General features: G+C 43.5%; 1 protein-coding gene and 1 pseudogene across 1 annotated transcript; both read left to right on the plus strand.

Annotated features, from left to right (window-relative positions):
- Positions 1–1754: 1754 nt before the first annotated feature.
- LOC147446276 (heat shock cognate 70 kDa protein 2-like) lies at positions 1755–3512 on the plus strand (annotated as a pseudogene).
- Positions 3513–15878: 12366 nt separating this feature from the next.
- LOC147446277 (heat shock cognate 70 kDa protein 2-like) lies at positions 15879–18361 on the plus strand. Its single transcript, XM_086525533.1, has 2 exons — positions 15879–16147; positions 16442–18361. The coding sequence occupies exons 1-2, from the start codon at positions 15940–15942 to the stop codon at positions 18187–18189; spliced, it is 1956 nt and encodes a 651-aa protein (XP_086381659.1). The 5' UTR covers positions 15879–15939; the 3' UTR covers positions 18190–18361.
- Positions 18362–20044: the final 1683 nt, after the last annotated feature.

Below are 20044 nucleotides of genomic sequence, written 5' to 3' on the forward strand. Positions count from 1 at the left end.
GCTTTACTAAATTAGGTGAGAAAATTTATAAAAAAACTCAAATTTAACAATGAGATTTTCTATGTAACATTTGAACACGAATCTAGGATGCCAATCATGCATCAAAAACAATTACATAGTCAAAATTAGTTAATCATAAAGACCAACTAGTTAAGCTATTAGAGTAATCAGCTTGATTAAACGAATATCCTGAATACTTAACCTCACCATAAAAAGTGACCCTTTACCTCCACGACCCTCTAGATCAAACCAATTAATTAAATTATTAGAGTAATCATCTTATCATGAGACGTGATACCAAGTGCCTTAAGGCCCAAATGTGGAGAATCGGCGAGAGGAAGGAGAATCCCAACGGAATCACCCAGGGCCCCATTCTAGATCTCAAGGAAGCTTGGGTATAGCCTCCACTCAGCAAAAGCAAATCATCATAGGAATCCGGAGATAACGAGTTAGAGAAAGCAAAAACCATACATATCGAAGATCTCGGCCTATCGATTAAAGTTCTTACCCTACAAATTGCCATACCATTTGTGTCTGAGAGAGAGAGAGAGAGAGAGAGAGAGAGAGAGAGAGTTTTGGTTGCGTGGATGCCTCACGAGTCAACCATACATATCGAAGATCTCGCCCTATCGGTTAAGGTTCTCACCTTACAAACTGCCACGCCATTTTTGTCACACACACATAGGGGGGGGGGGAGAGAGAGAGAGAGAGAGAGAGAGAGAGAGAGAGAGAGAGAGATTGGATTATCGTCCACGGAGGTCATATATGACTTATGGGACGAAAAACACAACATTACAACGATTCATTCTCAGTGTGGGCTGATACATATCAGTTAAGGACTGAGGGTCCATCAAGAGAGTAGGGTAGGAAAAAAGGAGAAAACAAACAAAAACCTAAGGGTTGGCTGGGGGGAGAGTTGGTTTGGGATTTCGGAATTCCTGGATGATCACTTTGCCACCTCGATAGACTACCCATTTGCCTTGCTTATGCGCTTCATGCACCTTCTTAAGCTTGCCCGCTTTACTCTTGAGTTGATTCATGGTCAATTCTTCTACAATCCAAAGCTTGGTTTCTTTGAGAAGGCGGGATTGACGTAGAAACTTCACCCGCTCCTCTTTGTTCTTGAAGGTAAGGACACAATGCTCGAGACGCACATGACGATGTGTATCATTGATCCAAGCGACATTCTCTGACTTGATGTTGAATGGCTCAATAATGTCGTTGAGTTTGATGATTGCCGTTTCAAGGGTGTCCTCAACAGTGCACCACTACAAGGGGAGTCCACCGATGCGTACCTTGAGGGCATTATCTTCTTGAGATTTTTGTTCGGACCCTATCGGTTAAATTTCTCACCCTACAAACTGCCATACCATTGAGAGAGAGAGAGAGAGAGAGAGAGAGAGAGAGAGAGAGAGAGAGAGAGCGAGAGAGAGAGTGTTATAGTTGTGTGGATGCCTCGAGAGTCCAAGTGCCTTCGAACATGCTATTGGACTAGCAAACTATGGAAGCTGTTGACCTGACAAGTTATTGGCGGTAAAATGGCCTCACTCTTCTAGAAAGGTCCGGGAATCAGTCCACAATCTTCTAGAAGCTTCTAGAAGGATTTGGGAGGTGCTAAGAAGGCTCCACAATCCTCTAGAAAGGTTTGAAGAGAGGCTATATAAGCCTTAGGTCGTTGCAATACGCTATTAAGAATCTAAATTTTTCAAACATTCAAACCGCGCAGTACTAGATAACACCCCTCAAAGCCAGCTATGGCAAAGGAAGGTCCCGCTATTGGCATCGACCTGGGTACCACATACTCCTGCGTAGGTGTGTGGCATCATGATCGTGTGGAGATCATCGCCAACGACCAAGGAAACCAAACCACGCCTTCCCATGTGGCCTTCACTGAAACTGAGCGCCTCATTGGTGACGCGGCCAAGAACCACGTCGCCATGAATCCCATCAATACCGTTTTTGGTACGTTCTAATGCCTTGGTTTGTTTTGATTTCTAGGGTATGCATGATATGTAGATAGAGTGCACATGGAGGGTTTTGGTTGGATTTTCATGCATGATTTGTAGCTCTTGTGCTTGCCATTCATGCGATCTTGTTCTGCTCTTAGACTCTTCCATGTTCAGGTGTATTACTATCGTCTTGTTACACGTGGGCTTGTATGTCTATGTGCAGCAAGTAGGTCTTGCATTGTAGCTCGACACTCTTTACTGGGGCAAAATGTATCTGACTTGCCCTTACTGTTGATTTCTTTCACAGATGCCAAGCGCCTCATTGGACGACAATACTCCGATCCTTGTGTGCAGAGTGATGCGAAGCTGTGGCCTTTCAAGGTAATTGCTGGGCCTGGTCACAAACCATTGATTGAGGTGCACTACAAGGGTGAAGAAAAGCAGTTTGCTGCAGAGGAAATCTCTTCTATGGTCCTTATTAAGATGAAAGAAATTGCTGAGGCGTTTTTGGGTGCCACAGTTAAGAATGCCGTGATTACGTGGCCTGCATATTTCAATGATTCTCAGAGACAAGCCACCAAGGATGCGGGTGTCATCGCCGGCTTGAATGTGATGAGAATCATCAATGAACCCACTGCTGCAGCGATTGCTTATGGTTTGGACAAGAAGACAGCCAGCCATGGCGAAAAGAATGTCTTGATTTTTGACCTTGGAGGTGGCACCTTTGATGTCTCTCTTCTTACAATTGAAGAAGGTATTTTTGAGGTGAAGGCCACGGCTGGAGACACTCATCTGGGAGGCGAGGACTTTGACAATCGCATGGTCAACCACTTTGTGCAGGACTTTAAGAGGAAGTACAAGAAGGATATAACAGGCAATGCCAGGGCCCTGCGTAGGCTGAGGACAGCGTGTGAGAGGGCAAAGAGGGCATTGTCATCCGCCACTCAGACAACTATTGAAATCGACTCCCTCTATGAGGGTATAGACTTCTACTCCACCATCACAAGAGCCCGATTTGAGGAGCTGAATATGGACTTGTTCAGAAAGTGCATGGAGCCTGTGGAGAAGTGTTTGACAGACGCAAAAATGGATAAGAGCGCAGTTCATGACGTTGTTTTGGTGGGCGGCTCTACAAGGATTCCAAAAGTGCAACAGCTTTTGTAGGATTTCTTCAATGGCAAGGAGCTATGCAAGAGCATCAATCCTGATGAAGCTGTTGCATATGGTGCGGCAGTACAGGCTGCAATTCTGAGCAGAGAAGGCGGCAAGAAGGTGCAAGATTTGCTCCTTGTTGATATAACGCCGTTGTCCCTTGGCTTGGAAACAGCTGGAGGGGTAATGACCGTGTTGATTCCTCGCAACACTACCAAACCTACCAAAAAGGAGCAGGTGTTCTCAACGTACATAGATAACCAGCCAGGCGTGCTTATACAAGTGTATGAGGGCGAGCAAACCAGAACACGGGACAACAATCTATTGGGGACTTTTGAGCTCTCTGGAATTCCTCCAGCACCTAGGGGTGTGCTTGTTTTGCAGATTTCGTTGAACGAATGTGAGGAGTAATGGTGTGCTTTATAGACAACGCAATCAATGCATGAGGATGCGCATCCTTTACATCCCAACGAGCTTGTTCTGCCGTAGGCAAAATGAATGTAATAGCTGCAATCCTTGCAACAAGACCTGCCACATCGCAGCATCACCTACATCCTCAAAACCAGGATGTACATCAATGCCCTACACAATATTCCAAATGCCCTTTGATCCACAAGAACATGTTGCACCATGTAATCCCACATAGGGTAATTGTCCCCATCCAATCTGTCCTCAACACCAAACATCTTGAACATATCTGTGTTGTTGTCAGCCATGAAAAATGCCTTCACCTGATGTGAAAACTGCCCGAAATGAGGAGAAACTGAGTGAGACCAGCACGTGCTATATAGCACAACCCACAGTAGACTGTATAGGACCTGTTATGTAGTATTTGGCATTGACAAAAAATTTACAAAATAACGAAATTACCTCTGCAAACCTGGCTGTAGTGGAAACGGAGGCCGAAATGAGCCCAAATCAGAAATCTTCGCAGATTTTGCTCTACGAGCTCACCCGAATTTTTTGTCGACCTGCGAACGCTTAATCGGAGAAAATGAGCAGGCGTGTGTTGGAGCTGCTGGCAACTAAGCCCGGGAGGATGCAACCTGCTCTGATACTAATTGTTGAAATTAGGGTTGCAGGAAAACACACACAGCTTGGAGAAGACGAAGGAAGCTCAAGGCACACGACAGAGAGTGCATTACTTAGTGTGCAATGAAAAGATAGATAGCCTTAGAGTGATGGGCGTATATACAATGCACGAGGGGAAAAAACCTCCTAAAGGCGAAAAAAATGCCTCGGCAGTCCTAGTGTCTTCACACACATCACTACCACATGTATGTGGTAACATGTACAAGCGAGTCTGCTTTTTGCCTGGTCACGAGCTGGCTCTTCTCTCTCTACCTATCTAATCGTGGTAGTTAAGAGCCTCGAAACGGGCATAGCCTTTGACATGGTTGACTTTTGAGGCCCTCTCGGTTAGCAGAAACCTGCTCAAGATCTATCTCATCACTCAGTCAAATCAAACATTTATCTTCAAAAAGCCACAGGTTTTCTTGACTTGCAAACAAAGCTAGAAGGCTATGTAGCCGTTCCAAAGTGACTAGGCTCTAAATGTAAGCAAAATGACATGGAGGCCGTCCTACAATGGAGGCACATGCATGGAGGCAGCCCTACAATAAGACACCGAAGTCATCATTTCTAGGGGGAGGCAAAGGGCCCACATTAGATATTCAACACCAAGGAGGATCCAAATGAGCGAAGGATTGCTAATTCCAACACCAAGGCCAATACCCTCTACTGGAAATGATCATCCTCCAATGCAATCACATCGGTGTCCTGGAAAAATCATTTTTTCAAACAGGCAAAATTGCTTTCCTTTAATTTTCCAAGAGGAAATTTAGAAAATTAGGTTTATTTTGCAGGTTTTTACACTATTTTGGGGTGGGATTTCTCCTTTTCCCCTCGCCCTCAACCGGCATTTTTGAAATTGAAAACGGCATGATATTCAGCTGAGACACATTTTTTCCACACACTAAATGGAAGACCTGCCTTGTACGACCGTTGCCGTGAGCACTGTAGCAGTAGGCAATGCCACCTGTCCCCTTGCAGAATCCCTTCTTTTTTTGCCTATGTTAGGAGTTCGAGATGTGAAAACTTGGGAAAGCTAAAAAGTTTGGATGGTCACGTTGGAGCTCTCAACATTGTAGCATCTGCTGACTGGCCGAAAAAAGACAAAGAAAGTGTGGAGACGGATGTGGGACTCTCTCTCTCTCTCTCTCTCTCTCTCTCTCCTGTTGTGGAGGGCCGTAGCTAAGCAAAAATGGAGCTCGTCGGGATCAAGGGTGGCGGACTGGCAACAGTAGAGGAGTAGGTGGCTCAGCAAGTGCTTGTGGCAAGTGGGACATGTGTTGGATCTAGAGTCTTGGCATCCTGGCCAGCAGAGGATTGAGGTTGTATAAGGGTGTAGGGCTCGTGGTGGATCAGCTGTTGGCAGTCAGAGGTGTTGATAGAGGAGACTACATGAGGCCTGTTGTGGCAACGTTTGAGAAGTTGTACATGAAGTAAGTGGTGGGTTGTGCTCATGATCGAGTTTGGGAGGGAGGGGGGGAGAGCATTCTCTGTCAAGTGCCAAGGCCAATCAATGGCACTATCTCTCTCTCTCTTTCGAACAAAAATAGACACACATACACTCCTCAACAAGACTAAATGGGATTCTCTCTCTCTCTCTCTCTCTCTCTCTCTCTCACACACACACACACACACACACACACAGATGTCTTCGTTATTTGCTGTATAAAAAGTGAAGGATAAATAGCAAGTACACTCATGGTAGAAAATGAAAAGACTTAGTTTTGACTTCTAAATTATGTCAAAAAGTCACAATACTTAGTACTATATATATATTTATATTATTTAAACTCTTTAGCAAGGCCATGGAGTATCACACCACCCTTCAATTTTGAAAAGTGATTACTTTTGTTTTTGTAAACGGTGGCTCTACTTTGCAGCTTGGGAAAATAACGAGTAGCGAGATGTGCCACATATTTATAAGTTGGTCCGCCTCGGACGTGCATGTGTGTGAGAGTCACACACACACACACACACACACACACACACACACACACACACACACACACACAAAGAGTCACACACACACACACACACAGAGATGTCTTCGTTATTTGTTGTAGCTTTTTTTTACACACACACGCAGAGAGATGTCTTCGTTATTTGTTGTAGCTTTTTTTTTGTGTGTGTGTGTGTGTATGCGACTCTCACACACATGCACGTCCGAGACGGACCAACTTATCGACATGTGGCACAACTCGCTACTCGTTATTTTCCCAAGTTGCAAAGTAGAGCCACCCTTTACAAAAACAAAAGTAATCACTCTTCAAAATTGAAGGGTGGTGCGATACTCCATGGCCTTGCTAAAGAGTTTAAATAATATAAATATATATATAGTACTAAGTATTGTGACTTTTTGGCATAATTTAGAAGTCAAAACTAAGTCTTTTTATTTTCTACCATGAGTGTACTTGCTATTTACCCTTCACTTTTTAATTTCAAACTAAATGACTTCTGACTTACCCTTCACTTTTACATTTCAAACCAAATGTTTTTTAAATTCTTGAAATGAAGGAGAGAGTGGATGGTCTCTCTTTCCTAGAAAATTTTAAGCTCAATTATATATAGTATAGAATAGATAGATTACTCTTTATTTACATCATTATCTCATTAAAATAATCAAGCTTTCATCAAATTAAAACGATGCAAATAAAAGCTTTCTCATTAATAAGTCACTAGTATGTGACCCGCACGTTGCTGCGGCCAAGAAAAGCATTTTAAGCTCAATTATATATAGTATAAGAGAATAGATAGATTACTCTTTATTTACATCATTATCTCATTAAATAATCAAGCTTTCATCAAATTAAAAACGATGCAAATAAAAGCTTTCTCATTAATAAGTCATAGTATGTGACCCGCACGTTGCTGCGGCAAGAAAAGCATGGTTATTGGATCTCGATCTCTCTCTCTCTCTCTCTCTCTCTCTCTCTCTCTCTCTCCACCTCACACACACACACAAGTCATATATAGGTAGGTGTGTATGTGTGTATATCTGCGTCCCCACGTGTGACGAGAATGACATTGTAGTCCTTAGAATCACTTTAGAAAGATAATAATCTCTCTCTCTCTCTCTCTCTCTCTCTCACACACACACACACACACACACACACACAAATGTCCCTTTTTGGATTGTTCCTACGTTGTTGTAAAATGATGTTTCTCTCTCTCTCTCTCTCTCTCTCTCTCTCTCACAACACACACACACACACACACACACACACACACACACACACACACACATGCCTTGGGATAGATGCAAAACATCTACAACTTCTCCAAATATGTGAAGCTAATGTAGTCGGCGGCAATGGCTCCTAGAAGCTAAAACAACATTGCTAGCCGTAGAAGAAGCCCAAATGCATCCAATGGTAAGATGCTCTACACTCTTGCATCCCCAATTAAGGTCTTTTGTTATTCACCATTTCAAGGAAAGGATTCATTTTAACTTTTTTCTTCAATTACTACATCACCATCATAGCTTGCAGATAAATATCTCTCAATATGTCAGCCCCCAGAGTGCTCTAATACATAGGGAAGTGTCATCGTTGCTAAGGACAATGAAATGGGCTCCTACATCTCTCTCTCTCTCTCTCTCTCTCTCTCTCTCTCTCTCTCTCTCACACACACACACACACACACACACACACACACACACACAGTCTGTCCAAGTTCTGGCTACAACTGCTCCCACCTAAGCCATTATCTCTTTACTCTCTTGCTACCAGACCAAAATTTTAGTGGCTCAAGAAAACTCATGCACAGCTATTGCCTTGAGCACCCATATTCTACTACCGAGCACTCCCCACCAATGGACAGTGCTTGTCCCATGTTCACCTCAACATGATCATTAGAAGCTATCCTGATCATGGTCTTGGTCTTGGTCCCAAATGACCACTAATTCTTCTCTTTCTCTGTCTACTTGCTAGTGGAAGAGCACTCTCTCATCTCTCTCATCTCTCTCTTCTCTCTCTCACACACACACACACACACACACACACACACACACACACACAAAATTTTGACTACTACAATCTGCACATTGTCAAAAGAAAGTGATTTGCACAATCTCTCTCTTCTCTCTCTCTTCATACACACACACGCACGCACACACACATAGGCTGACAATTGGTTGTCAGACGTACAATTTTGACTATTGCAGGTCATTGAAAAAGGATGGAATCGCATAAAATCTGAACCACTTCACTCAATTGTCAAAGGCTCTTTAATGCGTTACGGTAAGAAGGACGACCGATAGGGACTCACAAATCAATTTTGGCGTTGATCCAACATGCCATGCAAATCAAGCAAAAAACAAACTGGAGGCCTTTTCTTCCTTTGATTTTTTTCAAACTCCATTATAAAAAGTATAGATAATGGACTATTGATAATAGCAAAAATCTATTGTGTACCCGAGTGCTCAAGAAAAACATTAGGTTTAGTATAAACACCTACAAATTTTCTCAACTATATCTAATGCACCTTGGGGCCCTTGCCACGTGACACAAGGAAAGGTCTTGGGGGGGGGGGGGGAGGGGGACCAAAGCAAATAAAGAAAGAGAGTTGGATGGGGGTGCCAATAAAAGGGTCTTCTCTCTCTCTCTCTCTCTCTTCTCTCTCTCTCAAGGGCCATACATCCATAAGATTTAATTTTAATGTTAGGACACCCACAACGATTGGGTGCTAAGAATAAGAGTGGATTGGGTGCCAAGAAAAGGGTCTCTCTCTCTCTCTCTCTCTCTCTCTCTCTCTCTCTCTCTCTCTCTCTCGGAAGGGCCATAAATCCGTAAGATTTAATTTGAATGTTAGGACACCCACAACGATTGGAGGAAAAAACTTAGGTTTAGTATAATCCCATCTAAAAAATTTGAGATTTATCTCTAATTGTGGATGGCTTTTATCAAGCAAGAGGAAGCGGCTTGCCGAGAAGAAGAACTTGATAGAAATATAGTGTACTTGCAAAAATGTTCGGGTAAGTTTTGGGTCACAATGTGCATATGTTGTATTGGTTGGAGACCCCTATGCAAAGGATATGCCAAGGTTACTTCAAATCAAGCTCTTAAGAGCATTTTAAAAAGAAAAAACAAAGGTTAGAGAACATAAATTAAGGTTTAGAGTAGCTACAAAGTGCAGAGAAGTTTAGTGCAAAAACCTTCAAATATAGTAAATTTGCCTCTAAAATATTTGAAAAAAGGTGTAGTATAGCCAAATGCTTGAAAAATCTTCAATTTAGTGTAATCCCACCTGTAGATTTTGAAATTCATCTATAAATTATAGAAAAATTGAGTGTAAAAGCCTTCAAATATAAGCCTTCAAAAATTGAGTGTAAAAACCTTCAAATATAATCAAGTTGCCCCTAAAATTTTTCGTATACAAGTTTTCTAAGTTTTAGGAGAAAGCACTATGCCTCAACTCGATTTAGTGTAAGTCCCGTTACAAAATTTTGAGATTTTCCTTTAAACGCTCTAGAAAACCTAGATTTAGTGCAATCCCACTTATAAATTTTTAAACTCACTTTGAACTCCCAATTAACCCAAAGGCCGAGAGCATTGAATAAGCTCAAAGAAAATATAGTGTTAAAATCTGGCGTCATCCACCTTTTCCGTTTGTTGAAGTCTGCTCCTACCTTGGGCTTGACACAGCTTCTGCCTTAGATTTGTTTAAATGAAATTTTCCAAATTGAGTCAACTCTCAATTTTGTCAATTCTCAATTTCATAGATACCGAGGTCAATTTTCTATTTTTGATTCTCGATTGTGGATTTCATCGATTGTCGCTTTGTCGATTGCTGATTGTAAAACCAATGCTTATTCCTCCTCCTCTCTCTCTTAATGCCGGTGTGAGAGCCCTCTCACTCTCTCTCCCTCTAGACACACACCACAACTACTCACACAGGATGTAGTGAATGGTGCTCTCTCTCTCTCTCTCTCTCTCTCTTCTCTCTCTCTCTCTCTCTCTCTTTCTCTTTCTCTCTCTCTCTCTATCGCACACACACAAACACACACATAATGGTGTACGACATTCAGAACAACTTGTTGGACTCCTATCGATAAATTGTCAAGCTCAATGTACTTTATTAATGCAATGCAGATGGGAAAAGCCTTCGTGTAATGTGCCAACACCTTGGGAAATGGCACGTCGACTTGTCTCTTATATTTTAACATCGAGAGAATGGGTCTCTCTCTCTCTCTCTCTCTCTCTTCTCTCTCTCTATCACACACACACACACACATGCACGCACGCTTACATGAATACATGCATCTAGCTTTTGAGCTTTGAGCATCGAGATCAAAGATCATTTACGACATAGAAGGTCCATACGCACCTCCGAGGGGAGGTTCATCGAGCAACACATAGGGAAAAACTCTTTATGGCCTTCAAAATGTAAAGGAAAGCCACCCTTCCAATGATTTTCAAAAATAACAATAGTTAAAGGTCATCCTTGAAATCTAGGCAGAGTCTCCCAAAAAACTATAGGCTTAAGTATTATAAATTTAGATAGAGTACTAAGGTCTTCTTTACTTTTTACTCTCAAGACTCATAAGTCTTTTCATTTTGTACCATCCTAGTACTCACTTTTCACTTTTGCATTTTCAATTAAATATTTTTTAAAGGTTGTCTTTGAAATGAAGCATAATGTGACACATGGAGGGAGGGTCTCTCCTTCCTTGAAAATTTTAAGCTCAGTTATATATAGTATAGAATAGATATAGATAGAATTTTTTTTGTTTTATATGGAAAAAATATTAGCTACTCTTTTGAAAATACATGATAATATTAAGAAAATAACAATGTTTTAAGGGCAAGGGTGTCCCTAGTGAGTAGGAGTCCCCATCAGCTCAATCGTAAAATCTCTCTCTCTCTCTCTCTCTCTCTCACAATAATGTAGATAACAATCCCTACCTTTGAATGCATGCCCTCAAAGCGAAACTGACCTAAATTGATACGCGGACATGCGAACTTTTTTTTTTTCTCAATCGCTTTTAAAAATAAAAACTTACACAAATTTATAAAAAGTATCAACATTGGTCTTGAAAAAAGCCCCTTGATAAAACAAAGCCAAATATATCATTAAAAGTTAATTTTTTATTAAATAACAAAATCTCCACCAAAATTATGTTTACTTGCCTAGGTGGAGTGAAAGTAAATTTATACATTTATTCTATGGATAGTTGACAGTCTTTGGTCTTTAGATTGTACATTCTAAAGGCTTTTCATTTCCCTATGCATGTCAAATCTGACCCTTCACTTTTGCATTTTACATTAGATGTTTGGTGTAAACTTTTGTGAAGTGAACCAATGCATGACCGACACGTGGATGTCTTCTTCTTGCTTGAAATTTTTAAGCTGCATAAGTATAGTATAGAAGATCACAAAGAGAGAAGGTTATCTTGAGTAGGTAGTGCCATCATTTGAATTAGATGGAATCTAAAGAGATCCCTTGGCTTGGGGCTCAAAAAGAAAAGGGAAGGGAAAAAAAAACCTCTTTCCACGTGTAGCTACCAGGGGAGTGGGGGCCAGGGGAGAGAGACAGAGAGAGGTCCCGTTTGTGAGGTTGGTTGGAGAAAGGATTTTTTGGTTACAGATGTTTTCTGAGTTTTGCATCATATGGGACATAACGCCGCGTGCGCACAGTAGGTAGGTGGAGCCTTCGCCTCGCATTCAGCAAGCAGGGTGCATACACATACTCTCTCTGTGGGAGGCAAGACCAGGGGACGTAGCCAATAGAGGTCAAAGCAGATGAAGCCGCTGGAATGCAGTGCACGGGATCTATGTGCGTGTGACGAGACTGCAAGCTTGCAGAAGGGAACACATTGCAATGCAAGGAATCTCTCTCCGTGTGACGAGACTGTACATTGCTAGAACATGCCGCTCCGATGGGGGGGGGGGGGGGGGGGGTCTGCCAGGGGCAAGCACGGATCTCCTTGGGAAAGTTGAGGGAGATTGCTTGTCGCTGATGCACGCAGCGGAGCAAGACGGGACGACGGGCAGACAGAGGGGTGTGAGTTCATTTCGAAAATAGGGGAAAGAGGAGAGAATCTACAGAGATTCGAGCCAATGGAAACGAATGGAGCCAATAGGCAATGGACAGAGGTGGATGGTGTCGTCAAAGTGCTGCCTTTGGAGAGCTGCTACATGCTGCAACTAGCGCTGGTAGAATTGAACGGAACGGGCTACAGGCAAGGCTGGGGAACGAGGGTAGAGAAGCAGACATAGGGCTCTGTAAAAGCATCCATTGTAGGGGCGAGAAGCTATATACACGATGATAAGCAAGGGAAGATTCTTGACGCAATTGTGTGAGCGTGGGAACAACATGCATGCCTGCTTTCAAAACAGACCATGAGGGAATTTGAATAGATTCCCGGTAATATAATGTGTTTGAGTAGGTGCCCAAAACGACTTTTTCATTTCGTTTATATAGAATCTTAGAAGATCCTCTTCAGGAACTATTGTTTAAAGAAACTAGTAGAGAGAGAGAGAGAGAGAGAGAGAGAGAGAGAGAGAGAAGCCATATATTTCTCTAGGCGGCAGGGAGTCGATGTCTTTTGGGGGGGGGGTAGCAGCTCAATTTCCTGTCGTCAAAGCTACGGGTGTGGGTGTGCACACAGGGAGGCATGTTCTCAAGTGAGCATGGAATGAGTGAGACAACCTGGAGCCGCACGTGCCGGAGAGAGAGAGAGAGAGAGAGAGAGAGAGAGAGAGAGAGAGAGAGAGAGAGAGAGAGAGAGATGATGCGCATTGAAGACTGTTGTTGTATTGCGATAGTTTGAAGCCCTGGCAGATATGCCGGCGAACGAAGCTCTGCGGAAGAGGTAGAGGCAATACACACAGGGTGAAGCTCTCTGTGTGTGTGTTGTAGGCATGCTTGGCCTTGTAGCTAAGTGTCCATCCGTGCAGTGAAGACGATCCATGCTTTGAGTCAAGTTGTGGTTGAGCGGCATCAATGTTGGACAATGGAGGTGTGGTACAGATGGGAGGTGCAAGATGGAACGTGTAAGACACTTGAAGGAGAAGCGGTGCAAAGTGAGGCCATGCAAGAGGGACGCCCGGGTGAACGCAACAAGGCGTGTGTTGAAGGGGTGAGCAGGGCTATGTCCAAAACAATGACGAGCGCAGAAGCACTCCGTGGGAACAAGAGAGGGTGGGACTTTTGGCTTTGCAAAATGGGATAAAGAGAATCTTGGCTGTTAATTAATTAATGGCTTCATCGTAGAGCCAGTAGGCAATTAAGTATTAGAATCCAGAATACGTTTAAGCTCCCCATAAAACTTGACCATTTATCCTCATAGACCCAAGATAAATCCAATTACCCTTCATAGGCCCAAGATAAACCCAATTATCATATTATCATAAAGTCCAACTAGTTGAGCTATTAATCATCTTATCATCTTTATTAAACGATTACCCAGAATACTTATCCTCGTTGTCAAGGTCCAGGGTCATGGGGCAAGGGATCAGGGCCATTCATCTAGTGTCCAACACCAAGTGCCTTAAGGCCCTAATGTTGGGAATCGGCATGAGGAAGGATCTGAAAGAGAAGTATTCATATCCCAAGAGAATCACCCAGGCCCCCTTTCTAGATCTCAATGAAGCTAAGGTATAGCCTCCACTTAGCAAAAGCAAATGATCATAGGAATCCGGTTAAAAAAAGCACAAACCATACATATCGAAGATCTCGCTCTACCGGTTAAAGTTCTCGCCCTACAAACTGCCAGACCATTTTGCGGGGGAGAGAGAGAGAGAGAGAGAGAGAGTTAGAGTGAGTTTTGGTTGCATGGATGCGTCAAGAGTCCAAGTGTCTTCGAAATTGTTGTTGGACTGACAAACTATCAAAGCTATTGAAGAGCCATGTCGCACCCTGTGCTAGTGGGTCAAGGTGGAAATTTCATCCCACAAGGTCGCACCGAAATTTGAAATGGGAAAAAAAGGGAACACCTCGTTTTAAGGGAAACATGGGAGGGATTTGAATGGAGAGGAGGGCCTACAAAAGAGAGGAGAACGTCTCCCTTCCTAAAAGATAGCTTAAACCCTTCTATTTTGCAAGTGCTAGAACTAAAGCTTAGATATTTAAGGAGAAAAACATGGACTTGATGTTATTTAGTAAGTACATTTGGGCAAAAGTTAAGTCCCTTTTTGGAACTATAACTTCTACCTACACTGGACGCTAGAGGATTGACCAATGGGTACCACTTGGGCATCAGTTTGAATTCGAATCCCATATGAGAAAATGCTATGTGTTCAAGGTGTAGGGATAAAGAGTAGACAGCTTGACGTGAGATCTAATCCTTCTTTTGTTACATGGTTCACAGTTCCTACTTGTCGCGGACACGTGCACAATTCACATGTATCGATGCATGTCCCACAAACATCTTTCTCTTATGGGATTCGAATTCAAGCTCATATAACCAAGATCCATTTTGGCAAAAGTTAAGTCCCTTTTTGGAACTAAAACTTCTGCCTACACTGGACGCAAGAGGATTGGCCAATGGGTACCACTCGGGCATTAGTTTGAATTCGAATCCCATAAGAGAAAATACTATGTGTTCAAGTCGTACCGTTGACCGCTCCGCAAGCATCTTCAAGATAGCCTAGTCACGTGATCAGCTATTGCCTTAGTAGCAAGCAACCAATTATTGCCTTACTTTTCAAGCTTGGAAGATGATAATCATAAGCTTAGGAGATGGTATTAGATAGCCCTTGAATTTGCAAATGTAGGGCTATTGCATGGTATCTATACATACTACCAGCGGACTATTGCATGGTATCTATACATACTACCAGTGGGGATAATTAGCGCCAACAACAGAGAACAAAACAGAGGTAGAGATGCAGCTCATTGAGAGCAAAGGCTTGAAGGTGTTGGATTTAGCACTGAGAGCTATCGCTGCTTTGCTCACCTTGCTCTTGCTATCCCTTCTCCTCGCAGCTTCGCACTCTCTCCCCTCAGGCCTCTCCTTCTCCCCCTTTAGACCATACGAGTAATCTCTCTCTCTCTCTCTCTCTCTCTCTCTCTCTCGCTCTCTCGCGCGCGCACATGCAAAAATGGTATGGTAGTTTGTAGGGCGAGAACTTTAACCAGTTTGGAGAGAGAGAGAGAGAGAGAGAGAGAGAGAGAGAGTTTTGGTTGCATGGATGCCACGAGAGTCCAAGTGCCTTCGAAATTGTTATTGGGTTGACAAACTATCAAAGCTGTTGAAGAGCCGGCGGGTAGCACCCTGTGCTAGTGGGGGCAAGGTGGAAATGTCATCCCACAAGGTCGCACCCAAATTTGAAATGGGAAAAAATGGGACACCTCGTTTTAAGGGAAACATGGGAGGGATTTCAATGGAGAGGAGAGGCCTACAAAAGAGGAGAACATCTCCCTTTCTAAAAGATAGCTTAAACCCTTCCATTTTGAAAGTGCTAGTGGGGTTAAACTAAAGCTTAGATATTTAAGGAAAAAAACATGGACTTGATGTATTTAGTAAGTACTAACCCTGCTAACCCATGGTGCGACTCACTTGGAAGTGACAAGTTATTGACGGTAAAATGGCCCTCACTCTTCTAGAAAGGTCCGGGAAGCAGTTGGAAAGCTCCACAATCTTCTAGAAGCTTCGAGATTGATCTCGGATGTACTAAGAAGGCTCCAGAATCATCTAGAAAGGTTTGAAGAGAGGCTATATAAGCATTACGTGCGACAGGGTGCTGCAATACGCTATTACGGATCTAAATTTTTCAAACATTCAAACCTCAAAGCCAGTACTAGATAACACCCCTCAAAGCCAGCTATGGCAAAGGAAGGTCCCGCTATTGGCATCGACCTGGGTACCACATACTCCTGCGTAGGTGTGTGGCATCATGATCGTGTGGAGATCATCGCCAACGACCAAGGAAACCGAACCACGCCTTCCTATGTGGCCTTCACTGAAACTGAGCGCCTCATTGGTGACGCGGCCAAGAACCAGGTCGCCATGAATCCCATCAATACCGTTTTTGGTACGTTCTAATGCCTTGGTTTGTTTTGATTTCCAGGGTATGCATGATCGGTAGATAGAGTGCACATGGAGGGTTTTGGTTGGATTTTCATGCATGATTTGTAGCTCTTGTGCTTGCCATTCATGCGATCTTGTTCTGCTCTTAGACTCTTCCATGTTCAGGTGTATTACTATCGTCTTGGTACACGTGGGCTTGTATGTCTATGTGCAGCAAGTAGGTCTTGCATTGTAGCTCGACACTCTTTACTGGGGCAAAATGTATCTGACTTGCCCTTACTGTTGATTTCTTTCACAGATGCCAAGCGCCTCATTGGACGACAATACTCCGATCCTTGTGTGCAGAGTGATGCGAAGCTGTGGCCTTTCAAGGTAATTGCCGGGCCTGGTCACAAACCATTGATTGAGGTGCACTACAAGGGTGAAGAAAAGCAGTTTGCTGCAGAGGAAATCTCTTCTATGGTGCTTATTAAGATGAAAGAAATTGCTGAGGCGTTTTTGGGTGCCACAGTTAAGAATGCCGTGATTACGGTGCCTGCATATTTCAATGATTCTCAGAGACAAGCCACCAAGGATGCGGGTGTCATCGCCGGCTTGAATGTGATGAGAATCATCAATGAACCCACTGCCGCAGCGATTGCTTATGGTTTGGACAAGAAGACAGCCAGCCATGGCGAAAAGAATGTCTTGATTTTTGACCTTGGAGGTGGCACCTTTGATGTCTCTCTTCTTACAATTGAAGAAGGTATTTTTGAGGTGAAGGCCACGGCTGGACACACTCGTCTGGGAGGCGAGGACTTTGACAATCGCATGGTCAACCACTTTGTGCAGGACTTTAAGAGGAAGTACAAGAAGGATATAACAGGCAATGCCAGGGCCCTGCGTAGGCTGAGGACAGCGTGTGAGAGGGCAAAGAGGGCATTGTCATCCGCCACTCAGACAACTATTGAAATCGACTCCCTCTATGAGGGTATAGACTTCTACTCCACCATCACAAGAGCCCGATTCGAGGAGCTGAATATGGACCTGTTCAGAAAGTGCATGGAGCCTGTGGAGAAGTGTTTGACAGACGCAAAAATGGATAAGAGCGCAGTTCATGACGTTGTTTTGGTGGGCGGCTCTACAAGGATTCCAAAAGTGCAACAGCTTTTGCAGGATTTCTTCAATGGCAAGGAGCTATGCAAGAGCATCAATCCTGATGAAGCTGTTGCATATGGTGCGGCAGTACAGGCTGCAATTCTGAGCGGAGAAGGCGGCAAGAAGGTGCAAGATTTGCTCCTTGTTGATATAACGCCGTTGTCCCTTGGCTTGGAAACAGCTGGAGGGGTAATGACCGTGTTGATTCCTCGCAACACTACCAAACCTACCAAAAAGGAGCAGGTGTTCTCAACGTACATAGATAACCAGCCAGGCGTGCTTATACAAGTGTATGAGGGCGAGCGAACCAGAACACGGGACAACAATCTATTGGGGACTTTTGAGCTCTCTGGAATTCCTCCAGCACCTAGGGGTGTGCCTCAAATAACTGTGTGCTTCGACATCGATGCGGATGGCATCTTGAACGTGTCAGCTGAAGACAAGACGACTGGTCGCAAGAACAAGATCACCATCACCAACGACAAGGGCAGGTTAAGCAAAGAGGACATCGAGAAGATGTTGCAAGATGCAGAGAAATATAGAGCTGAAGATGAGGAGGTGAAGAAGAAGGTCGAAGCGAAGAATGCATTGGAGAATTATGCCTATAACATGAGGAACACCATCCGGGACGAGAAGACAGCTGGCAAGTTGGATGCTGCAGATAAGAAGAAGATTGAGGATGCTGTGGATGCGGCAATACAGTGGCTGGATCATAACCAACTTGCCGAAGCTGAGGAGTTTGAGGATAGGATGAAGGACTTGGAAAATATGTGTAATCCAATTGTTGCTCGCATGTATCAGGGTGGTGTAGGTGGTGGTGCTCCTCCTCCTCCTGGTGCCTACGATGCAGCAAGTGAAGGTGCAGCTTCAGGGGCCGGTGCTGGGCCAAAGATCGAGGAAGTGGATTAAGCATTTCCCTCCATTCTTATGCATTGATTAAGCATAACCTCCACTCTTGTTTGTGTAAATTTGCTCGTTTGACTTCATAACATGCCGTAGCTTAAGGCTTACACTGTTGTATATCTATCTGTCATTTTGGTTTTGAACCTTAAATATTAAAAAAGCAATTACTAGCTTCAAACCTTTTGCAAACAGATCATTGTGGTATTGAGCCCCAAACAAATGAGAACTTCATGATATTGTTCCAACATAAATCTTAGAACATAGCTTTGACTGATTAGAATTTGCAAGCTCATTGAGCTGTAAGCTGCAGCATGTCGATAAGAAGCCATCGGATGCAAATGACCTTTCCTTGCTAATGATGTATTTTTTGCTCGTGCTTCAAAAGAGTCCCTGTGCTCACAATAAACCAACCTTGACTGTAGTTTTCACCAGCTTATATAACCTGGCTTTATTGCAAGGACACAAAATATCTTTCAAAAATCTTGACACAGAATATTGGAACCCTTTCATTGTGTCCTTTCTAGATAGCAAAGCATTGCGAACTTCACAAACTTTCTCCACACCATGCAAAATATCATTTTGATGCTTAGCTAACTCGCGACGTTGCTCGATTCAGGCTCGGTGCCCGCCCCTTTGCCTCAATGAAGGACAAATACGACTCCAGCTTTGGTGGAAATTTCTTCAAATGTGGGGGATAAGGAGATAGTGAGGAGAGTGCGTCTCACCACCTTAACCAGTACTTGACCACTGTAGTAACCTTCGCATTCTGCTTGTAAGCAATAGTCCTCCGTTCTGAATATTCTGCTCATTGCCTCATTAGTCAACAACGTCCTGCGGAGCCATGGCTACACACGTAGGGACAATCATCAGCTCAGGTCCAAGGGAATAGGGATGCTCATCGAGTTCTAGACCCATTCTCTGCCTTTGTTAATGAAGTAGCATTTGTGCTGTAAATTGAAATTCCATTGAACCGTGTCCAAAATCGCTACGCTTGCTTAGTACAGGGTCCGAAAACTTGCATGCCCATGGGGTTTACCCAAGAGGGCTAGCCTGGTTGGAAAAGGGTTCAACCCCCACTAATCGCCCTTGGCGGTATCTCTAGGCACGTCTTGACAAGTTGACTGATGATGAAGGCCATAAAAAATGCGAGTAAGCACTTGCCATGGTCGATGGCACGTGGATGAAGGGTTCTTGCTTTGCATCTGCTGGAAACAATCTAGGGCTTTCTGGCCCTGCTCTTGTTGCGCACCTCTCGAATCAACGCATTCCAAGAGACGACATTCCAGATAGGAAGCTCCTCAAGCACATTTTGTGCTTTCTCAAGCGTACCACATTTGACATACATATCGGCCAAGACAATACTGCCAAGCACGACATCTTTCTTCAATAGCCTCCGACTCACAATATAAGTTTCTGAGTTTTTGTGCCCATATCAGTATCTTGTGTAGAGCCATATGCCTTCAAGATACGTGCAAAGGTAATTGCATCTTGAGAGAGACCCTCGCTTTGCATACTTATCGACCAAGACAGTGCCAAGCATGACATCTTTTCTCAACAGCCTTCGACTAACAATAAAATTGTGAATTTTTGTGTCCATATCAGCATCTTGCTTAGAGCCACATGCCTTCAAGATGCAGGCGTAGGTGATTACATCTGTAGAGAGGCCCTCACTTTGCATTTGCTGAAAAAAAACTAGAGCTTTCTGCCCTTGCCCACGTGGGATAAATCTTGCAATTAGTGCATTCCAAGAGTCCTCCAAATAGGAAGCTCCTCGAGCACTTGCGTAGAGCCACATGCCTTTAAGATGTAAGCGTAGCATTCAAGATGAAAGAATTTTGAGAGACACACTTGCTTTTGCATC

Source organism: Adiantum capillus-veneris, chromosome 12 (assembly GCF_014529385.1).
Source record: "Adiantum capillus-veneris isolate H3 chromosome 12, ASM1452938v2, whole genome shotgun sequence".
Classification (NCBI taxonomy): Eukaryota; Viridiplantae; Streptophyta; class Polypodiopsida; order Polypodiales; family Pteridaceae; genus Adiantum; species Adiantum capillus-veneris.

Bases quoted from the DNA above. Each gene is read 5' to 3' on its own strand.
- LOC147446277 (XM_086525533.1), top strand. From the start codon at position 15,940: ATGGCAAAGGAAGGTCCCGCTATTGGCATCGACCTGGGTACCACATAC. The intron at 16,148-16,441 runs GTACGTTCTAAT...TTTCTTTCACAG, and splicing joins TCCCATCAATACCGTTTTTG to ATGCCAAGCGCCTCATTGGA.